Raw genomic sequence first — 9,724 nt, 5'->3', positions numbered from 1 at the left:
TCACCAGCTGGGCAGGAATTAGGGCTTGTCCACACAGGACAGTCTTTACCAGTTACTGGTATGATTAAACCAGTGTATTTAACCAACTTAGACATACCAGGGTAACTCTCTGGTGCTGGAATATGAGTGTGTCCATGTGGGGGTTACACAGGGAGAACTAGCAGTTTACATACACTGTCACTTACACCAATATTACCTTCTCTGTGCAAACAGCCCTCAGGCCACTCCTCAGCACCTTCATCCTGGTGAGTAACACAGCGTTCAGGACCAACTGCTGTCCTTCAGAAGGGTCCAGCAGCCACTCCCCAGGGGGACAGGGCATAGCTATCGTCCTCCCAGGAGATCAGAACTACTCTGCTAGGCTCGGAGGACAATGCACTGTGTTTATCGCCCTCTGGTGGCTCGATACTGCATTCACAAACACAGCGACTATGGGTGCTCTGCAGAGGAAGATCATCCCCATACTCCAAAACAGTAGTGAAAGCCCCCACCCCTAGTCACTGTTCATGGGCCTCCTGCTCCTGTGACACTCCCTCCCGCAGTAAGGGCCAGTCAAGCCCCCGCCCCCCCCCCCCCCCCGACACCCCAGCACTAGTGGAGAGAGGGCACAGGTTTGGTTTCCCACGTTTATTGGAAAAGTGACAGCACAGCAATGGATTCAGATAGCTCCTCTTGGTGTTTTGAAGTTCATTCCCACAGTGGGCTGCGTGACCTGCAGATTGGACAGACTGCCAAAGTCCTGGAAGACATATGGAACAGACCAGGTCACACTCAGCATGCCAGCCTGCCCCTTCCTCTTTGCTGGGAGAGGTCCCAGATCAAAGCAAAGCAGGCTCTGCCTCGCCTCTCCCTGCCAACACACAAACGCATCTACCCCGAATCCCAGTGAGAACAGAGGGCGAGTCCTTCAGCCTGTCCACAGACAGGAGACAGTGCTGCAGGGACAGGGAGGGGGAAGTGTGTCACACAACACAGCAGTGAGCCCCAATGGGCTTGCAAATTTGACACATGGAGGGTGGGGACACTTAGGGACCAGCCTGACTGAGCATTTACTGGACTGGGGTGGGAGATGCACCCAATCGTGAAAGTTACACAGTTAACATGCTGGCAGCTGGGCTGGAAACCGGACATCACAAGCTTACCCAGCGTTGAGTTACTTCTGTAGTGGTTGTGTTCTAATCAGGGGCAGGAGGCCTTGAGCACAGCTCTGGTATCAGAGCACATGTCCCAGTAGGGAAGGGGAGACGCAAAACAAAAACAGGCTTCTAGGCCCTTGTACAGCTAAGAGCAACTCCGAGTGCAAAGGAGCATTGCATGCAGGAGAGCTTGGGGAAAAACCACACCAGACACTGAGTCCTACAGGCTGATACAGAAGAGACTGGGGGTGGGTGGGGAGGGAAGAGAACGCGTGTATCCATCACCACTAGTGAGGTCCACGGCAAAGTCCTCTCCAGGTATCCTGCCCCTCCCCCTTTCATGCTGCTGGTGCTAGGATTTCTAGCAGGGTTGTGGCCCTTGATCATGCTCAGGAGCTCTGGCTCTTTCATATTTCAATTCAGAAGCCCCAGCCACACCCCAGTATAACTAATATATCACATCCACCAGTCCCAGAGCTTGGACAGAGGTGGGTGAGCACTGTTACCCACTTTATAGAGAGAGAGACACACACACACACATAGAGGTTGTCAGGTGCTGACTGCGGGTTTCTGGGTCCCTGAGATGTAGGCGAAGAACTGCCTAGCTGTATTGCAGTTGAAAGCCATGCTAGCAGGGTCAGCATAGTATTGCTGGCAGGCTTCTAGCATCTTTTCCAGCCACTGCTGGGGTTTTTTTTTTCCTGGCCAATTCATAATAATCACACTACAGAGGCCAGTCAGTCCATGGCCCAGCTCTCACAGAGTAACAGTGCTTGAAATCTGCTCATAACAAAGTCCTCCAAACAGCTGTTGCTAGGAGGCTCTCCCTGGTGCCTGGACAAGGCCTTCAGTCTGCACCGAGCTATGATGGCTAAGAGTGAAGGCACAAGCCAATCTCTCTGAAGAGCTCACACTCACCAGCAGCTTCAGCATTTCCTTAGTATCTGGGTCAACTTCAATGATCTCCTGGTCAAGGGCAGAGACCTGCAGAGGGAAAGGAACACGGATGCACTTTGTTAAACATCACTCACACACACAGAGCTCTGGGAGTCCAGCGTTAGTCAGACCCCACTCAGAGATGGTCAGAAGCTGGAGTGGGTGCCTACAGACAAAGCTTGCGAGTCCCCAACCAGTCCAGGGAGTCCAAGCTCCAGTACAGTCCAAGCTCACATAGCGCCGACCCCTTGAGTCCAGTTGCTAAACTCACATCACCAAATGGGAATGAAGGGTTTGAGAAGCCCTGAGCTAAGACAAATGCTTCTCATTCACAAACAGCTGCAGGGACAAAGCCTCCACCACAGCTCATTGCCCTCACCTTCCACTCGCCCCATAAATACTGTGGGGAGAGCTGCAAAGTGCACCAAGAATCCTGCCATACAATGCTGCAAGGGAGCAGAGCAGGAGCTCTCAGCAGGGACAGTCTCTTCTGCCTTCAGTTGTCTTCCCTAAAGCATATGGGACCGTCGCAACTCCAGCTGTGCCTAGGATACTGCCCTCACAATTGGTTAAATTTACTGTTTTAGTTCAGAAAGACAGCACCCACTTTAGTCACGTTTCTCAATTGTTACCAGAATTTCATGATACTGTTGAGCAGTCTCATTTAAAGTACTCCTCTGAGCTGAGAGAGACAAGTGCCACGCTTCATTACCACCCTTGTGACAGCACCACAAACTCAGACAATGATGAGCCCAGGCTATATTTCAACCACCGCCACCAGGCTATGCTCTGCCCTTCACAGTTTGCCATTTGAAGCCAATGGGACTGACGTGCCTAAGTCACTGGAGGGTGTGATTTTTTCCAAAAGCCCCCAGGTGCCTAGACGTGAATGAGCTCAGTAGCCAAGCTTTTGGACTGCGTGCATAACAGGTATTGGGAAGCTTTTCAGTGTATCAACAGGCTAAATAACTTCTCACTGTTAACACTGAAGTGAGTCTGTTTTTGAAGTGACAACAGGGTGAATCCCTCTAACTGCCCTGTTCAGTCCACACCCCCTGAAGCTCTGATACTGGCCACTGCTGGGTACTGGAGGAAGTTACGTTCTTACATAAGAGAAATGTTAAATAAAAATACAGTTTCAGCCCCCAGTGCTGCAGACACTTATGTACATGTTTGACCTTCCATGAATGGTCCCACTGAGGTTAGTGAGTTAAATTACAGACCAAGGCTTTCATTTTCAATATTTTGGTTTTTTGCCTGTGGCAGTTTTGGAAAATCCCAGTAAGTTACCCCACCAGTAGTGTCACTTCAAAAGACCACCACAGCATGGACGTTTTATAACTAAACGCATTTTAAATTAAATTGGCAATAAATAGTAGAAATTTCCAAGTCTGAACCGGATTTAACTCTCTCCCTCCAGAGCTCACCCACCTTGGATCCGTTGCAAACATCGCTTACACTACAAGCTTTACATGTCCTGTTGTAACTGTTGGATCTTGCCCTTGTGGCACGATCACAACATATATGAACCTTGATCATCTCCAAGTTCTAACAGCACCCCTACGGCCTAAGGAAGCAGGAGACATAGTACAGTGAGCCAAGACGACTCTCTTTTGCTCCAGAGTTCAAGCATTTATCACTGACTATCCAAAACCCCTAATGCCGGAGTCAGCCAACGATTTGCCATGAGTTCCTGTACATGCTTCTTATTTAAGGGCTCTCGGTAAATAGCTATTTTTCATCTGCCATGAAATGACACTTGCAGGCATTTGTCTGATAAATGGAGCAAGTTTTACTGTAGCTTTTGCAAGAGGTTCTGCCAGAAGCCTATTTTAGAGTTTCACAGTGACTCACAATCAATCTCTCTTGCCTGCAACATGAGTACAAAGGAGTTATATCCCCGCTCAGTGACACTATGGGAAGACAGCTACATCAGGGCTCTCCTCGTTCAGCTGATACCAGCAAGTCCTGCCCTTGAAGCGCAGATACTAACAGGTCACTAGCTGCATTATTCTAGCAGTCGGACATTTTGTGCACAGAGAATCAAAGGAAGGTGGGGGCGTGATCTCTCCCTCATCTACCTACTGCAGGGTACGTACACCTTCCTCTGGGGCTGGCCACTGCCAGAGACAGGGCACTGGGAGAGATGGAGCTGGGGTTCACTATGGCTATCCCTATGTTCCTAGCATGCCAAATTCTCAGAGCTGGCTAGAACTTTTGTGAGAGGGCAGACACCTCACAGGTAGACATGAGGGGGACGGGATTGACAGTGACAGCAGGGGACTGGACTCAGTGACCCTGAGGCCCCTTCCAGTCCTATGATTGGGACACATGGGTGGTAGCTGTGAGGGAGCCAGCCTAACACACACTATCAGGAGGGAGGCAAGAGCAGGCACAGTCCTCCTGCATTTACATCAGGTGCTACCCAGCCAGCACATCATGGACTGGATATAAGCAGTGATTCCCCACTTCCAGGGAAAGATGAGATCTGCAAGCCAGGTATCAAGAAGGGAATAACCCCAGCCCACTCCATGACATCAAAGCTCCCATTTCACTCACTGGCGGCACACTTGTTTTTCATAAGATTTCTAGTGACAACTGAACTCTACACTCAGAATCTGCCACAGAACCAAACCTGTGGTCATAATGGAGTGCCAACCTTTGGGTGAACTGCACACTGAAGACAGGGCCTGAAGCTGGCTTGTTGCTGTTTGTCACTTCATAGTCCATAGTGCTGCAAAAATAATTTTGCTGGAAGCCAATTTGAGGTCACCTACCACACCCACCACATTGGACTGGAGATGAGGGTAAGAAGTAGTGTCTGAAAGTTACAGGGTTTGGTAGGGATAGGAACGAGCCCCCCAAACACGGGAAAAAACTTTCACAAGCTCCTCTCCCTGCACTATCAATGACCAGGTCACAGGCAAGACCAGAGTCACTTTCGAATGCAGGTTCAGAATGAGAGCCCTTTAAATCCAGCTGGGGAGCGGAAGGGGGTGGGGGAGATGCTAGTCAGGCCATCAGATTTCTGGGTGAACTGAACTGAAGCTATGACAAGTGAGCAACAACTTTCTCTTCCGCTGCCCGTCCAAGTGAGAGTTCAGGAAAGCCCAGTCCCATTCTGGACCCTCCACAGATAAGCGCAGGAGGTTGTAGTTCTCTTGAATTTCAATGAGATTCAAAACATACATCACAGCTTTCACACCACTTTACACCAAGGGAGTTATTTCTCCATATTTCACAGATCCGAAAATGGAGGCAGAGATTATTTGCTCCACAACACAAATCAGCAGTACAGCTGAGATTAGAGAGCAGGAGCTCCTGGCTCCCTATGTCCCTGGGGATTTTTCACGACAAGTCATCAGTCTGTCACCCTGGATTCTTCTCATAAATCCCAGCTCTGTGCAGCTAACTTGGGCTATCTGGTCATGGTCCCATTTCTCAGGAAAGGAGAGATCTCATGGTTGCTGGTGTGATAAGTAGAATGGAAGCCCCTTTGATAGCCATGCAGAAGCTGGATACCAGCATGGCAGGATGAGCCACTCTGCCTGGCAAAAGAGGCCTGAGGTGCACCCAAGTGTGGCCAGAAATCTTACCTCAGGGACATAGTTATCCCTCCTCTCTCTCTCCTCTTCCTGCAGTTTGATGGAGATACCTCTGACAGGCCCCCTCTGAATACGCTTCATCAGATGGGTGACATACCTGCAGGGAGAATCCAGAAACTAGTCAATTGGCACCCCATTTTCTTATATATCTCACACTGACAACAGCTTTAACCCACCCAGAGGAAGCCCTAGCTTTACATCTCTGCTCTCCGTAATATTGGAAGAGGTGGGTCAGTAGAGACCTTGTATCTGTCTCACAGTTAAACGCCCACAGCTGCTCAAATCTACCCAGCCATTTCACAGCCAGAGACCATATTAACTTTGCAGCAGAAGGCCTTCCTGTCCTGCCTCCTGGGAGAGGAAGGGAGCAAAAAGACCAGCAGCAATGTCTGAAAGTTACAGGGTTTGGTAGGAATGAGGATGAGCCCTCCAAACACGGGAAAAGCTTTCACAAGTTCCTCTCCCTGCACTATCAATGACCAGGTCACTTTCGAATGCAGGTTTCAAAGCAAGTAAGCCAAACACACAATTTCTCCTAGTTCAGTGACTGAAGCCTTGGGAGGCTGGTTATAAACAACCCAACTTAGACACCAGGGTATTTCCTTCAAGCTCTAATTCAATGCAGCTGCAAATGCACACACGAGGCTGGCAGAGGCAAGTCAAACAGCAACAGGCCTCAGGACCCACCTGATTTCAGTATACCTCTCTTCCAGGGGTACACAAGAGGATAACTTGACACTTCTGACTTTGCCTGCTGGAGAACTACAGCTCTGTTAATCAGCAAGCCTCTCTCTACCTCCCCCCATAAAAAGTCAGGTGGCACAGGGATCCTGAGCCTGCAGCAATGCAAGTGGCGAACGCTAATCGCAGCATGACGTAAAAACTCACCCACTCCCATACTGGATTTGCCCCAAGGAAAACAAATACAACAAGCTCTGACCAAAAAGGCAGTGAAACAGAGTTCATAAGAGATTAAAATGTGGAAGTACATCTTAGCACTTCCAGGACACCAAGTAATTCAGGGCCAGATCCCCTGAGGTATTTAGGCTGTTTAAATCAATGAGAGTTAGGCACCTAAATACCTCTGAGGATCTAGGCCTCAGTGTCTAGGGAAGTCTGACCAGCTAACCTGACAGCTGCCTGCTAGAGGAGTCCAGGAAAAACAATGGACAAGCGGAGAAAAAGATTTCCATGCAACTCTGCATATTTGTTAGCTGAGATACACAGAGCTTGAGCCAAGACTTGTTAAAATCTTTTAAAACAAAACAGTAATGAAACAGCTACGCCAAAAGGAAATGACACTCAGTGCTACTAGAGTAGAGAAATAAAGAGATTTTAGTCTATCAGAAAAAGAGTTTGAACATAAGGAAGATTCTATGAGCACACTTCCATTAAGCAGGGATTGAGTTGTAATTAGTAAGTATAGGTAAGAATCAATTTCTCCTGACACCCAAGAGCCAACGGAAAAATTATCCAGAAGTTAAATGTTTTTAAGATGCTGGGTAAGGACTAAGGAGCATATGTTACTTAATCTACCATATAGATTAAGTAAGGCAGTACTCCATGATGCTTAAACATTCTAGAGATTGTATTTCTAAAGATATGATTGATCTAGTGATATTACAAACAATTTTCAGATCCCTGCCAGTGTAAAAATTTAAGTTGACTTAACCAGGTGGACATTACCCTTCAAAATTCACAAAAATCTACAAAAACCAACGAGGAGTCCAGTGGCACCTTAACAGATTGGCACATGATATTTATGCCTGTATCTGTAATTTTCACTCCATGCATCTGAAAAAGTGGGTTTTGCACCCACCAAAGCTTATACTCAAATAAATCGGTTAGTCTTTAAGGGCTGCCACCGGACTCCTCATTGTTTTTGTGGATACAGACTAACACGGCTACCCCTCTGATATATTAAAAATCAATGCCTTCCTAGCTCACTAGGGATGTTTCAGCACTCCATAAGCCTTAATCCACAGCTCCAGTGTCAGAGCAAGATGCATTTACTGAGGTTATCGAAACGTACTTAGATTAATACCTTTGTAACAGAATGAGTTTCTTCTCACCACCCCAGAGCTAGGATGTGTAAAACTAAACCCTCATATAAGAGTACAGTAAATCCCAGGGCTGCCTTACCCAGCTATTTTGTTGCGCAGTTTCTTGCTAGGGATGATGGCAATCTCTTCACACACCCGTTTGTTCGTGTGGAAGTCATTCCCTAGCCGGGTATAGTACTTTTCAATGATGACCCGGGCCGCCTTTTTCACGGTCTTTGTTCGCACACGTCCCTAGAAAAGATTTGAAGAACAAGTCACCACAGTGTGAAATAGCAAAATCTACCCATCTATTTCTGCTTCCAGCTCAAAGTGTTCCTGGTGAGCTCCTAAAGAGCCACTAAGGTGGCATTAATCCTGTACCCTGTAACGGGGGGCAACTTTCCTTCAGAAAACTAAATCCATAAGCCTGACACATGGAGTTCATTACATCCAAGCCTGTAGACAGGAGGCTAACATGACCCTTAGCCTGGCCTAATACGCAGAAAACTGCAGTGATGTGTCTAACTACCCAGAAGACAAGGAACCCCAGGCCTCAGAAGCGGTGGCTTCTCTACTCACCCTCAAGCCCCCAACCTTCTTGTGCAGGCAGTAATGCTGAGGGGTATTTTTAGAGGCCCTGCCCCCATACCCATACTCTGCATGGGTAAAACTGCCTCATTACGGGGAGCCAATACTTCTCCGTAAACTACTGCTCGCAGGGTCTCAGCCCGCAGTGAGACCCAGGGAGGCAGACAGGCCTACACCAGGGATCCTCACACCGCAGCGGGCCTGCTCTGGGCGCAAACTCCGCGCAGCGCCCCGAGATACCACGGCTCGCTCCTCCCCCCAACCCCTCCGACGGGACCCCAGCAGGGCCCAGGCCTAACACGGGCGAGCGCGGATCCCGCACCCCTGCAGCCGGGCTGGGTGAGCCCAAAGCCCCGGGCCGCCCCGGGATCGCCGAGCCCAGGCACCGCCTGCCCCCCTCACAGCTCCCCGGGCCTGGCCCGTAGCGGCCCCGTGCGGCTCCCCAGCCGGCCCGCCCGAGGTTCCCCGCCCTGCCCCACGGGCCTCGCCCCGTCCCCCGGCGGCGGCAGCAGCCCCCAGCGCGGCCCCAGCCCCGGCAGCCCCGGCCCGGGGCAGATGGCGCCGGATTAAGGAGCGAGAACGAGCCAGGCCCGGTACCCACCATATTGGCAGCGGCCGGTGAAGAGGGCAAAGGATGCCGGGAAAAGAGCTATAACGCGGGCGCGGCTAGAAGGGCGCTGTGAGTCCGGGGAGAGCTGCCCACAGCGCCACCCGGCGGCTAGGTGGATGCACAGCAGAGACTGTGAGCAGGCCACGGCGCCACCGCGTGGCCAGATGGCGGAAGTGTCGCCGCCCTAAGCCCAGAAGTAACGCCCGGGGGTGCTGCAGGCAGAGTTAGGGGCTCTGCCCAGCTGTGAACAGCGACCCCCAGCGCCAGGTGAGCTGGGGACAGGTTTGTAACCATAGTAACTGTCCCCCAGGGAGGGCTGGCAGAGCTGTCCTGCCCCTGCAGCCGGATTATGGCTTGGCGGCACAGTAGCACCAGCATGCTCGCCCCATGGAAAAGCCAGCGCCCCCCACTCCAGTACCTGTGTTGTGATCGGAGTTTGTCTTTAAGAACCAGCCCTGGAGCCTCAGCATTCACTTTAGCCCATTACCGTGCACATGGGTGCAGAGAACAGCTAGAGAACAGGGCCCCTAGTGGGTCAGATGCCTGTGAAAAGCCCCCTGGTCATTACTCCCTACCAGCAGGAGTTGCTGGGGCCTGGCTCAGGTGGTGTGTGGCTGTCAGGAAAACATTCCTAGACATTGCCCCCGCAGACACCACTTTTTGGTCAGAGCGGCCTGGCGTCACCCCGGCACAACCACGCCCCAGCCTTCCTGCACCAGGCACCATGGGGTGGGGCGGGGCATGTGTGATTTGGGATGATAAGGGGGAGGGAAACCTTCCCCAGTTCCACATCTGAACACCCCTCGC

At 50.6% G+C, this 9,724-nt stretch overlaps 1 protein-coding gene and 2 non-coding genes across 3 annotated transcripts; all 3 read right to left on the bottom strand.

Annotated features, from left to right (window-relative positions):
- Nucleotides 1-612: 612 nt before the first annotated feature.
- RPS17 (ribosomal protein S17) lies at nt 613-9,003 on the bottom strand. The gene is made up of 5 exons (XM_048867183.2): nt 8,909-9,003; nt 7,820-7,971; nt 5,669-5,774; nt 2,055-2,120; nt 613-739 (listed from the first exon to the last, which is right to left on the bottom strand). The coding sequence occupies exons 1-5, from the start codon at nt 8,909-8,911 to the stop codon at nt 659-661; spliced, it is 408 nt and encodes a 135-aa protein (XP_048723140.1). The 5' UTR covers nt 8,912-9,003; the 3' UTR covers nt 613-658.
- On the bottom strand, nt 4,891-5,025 carry LOC125644448 (small nucleolar RNA SNORA71). The gene has a single exon (XR_007359010.2). It is a non-coding gene; the product is annotated as a small nucleolar RNA SNORA71 (small nucleolar RNA).
- LOC125644449 (small nucleolar RNA SNORA71) lies at nt 6,064-6,179 on the bottom strand. The gene has a single exon (XR_007359011.1). It is a non-coding gene; the product is annotated as a small nucleolar RNA SNORA71 (small nucleolar RNA).
- Nucleotides 9,004-9,724: the final 721 nt, after the last annotated feature.

This window comes from Caretta caretta, chromosome 10, assembly GCF_965140235.1.
Source record: "Caretta caretta isolate rCarCar2 chromosome 10, rCarCar1.hap1, whole genome shotgun sequence".
Lineage (NCBI taxonomy): Eukaryota > Metazoa > Chordata > Testudines > Cheloniidae > Caretta > Caretta caretta.
This window is presented reverse-complemented; position numbering and strand designations above follow the sequence as displayed.

Bases quoted from the DNA above. Each gene is read 5' to 3' on its own strand.
- RPS17 (XM_048867183.2), bottom strand. The intron at 5,775-7,819 runs GTAAGGCAGCCC...TTCTCCCTGCAG, and splicing joins CTGCGCAACAAAATAGCTGG to GTATGTCACCCATCTGATGA. The intron at 2,121-5,668 runs GTAAGATTTCTG...TTCCCTCTGCAG, and splicing joins GGGATAACTATGTCCCTGAG to GTCTCTGCCCTTGACCAGGA.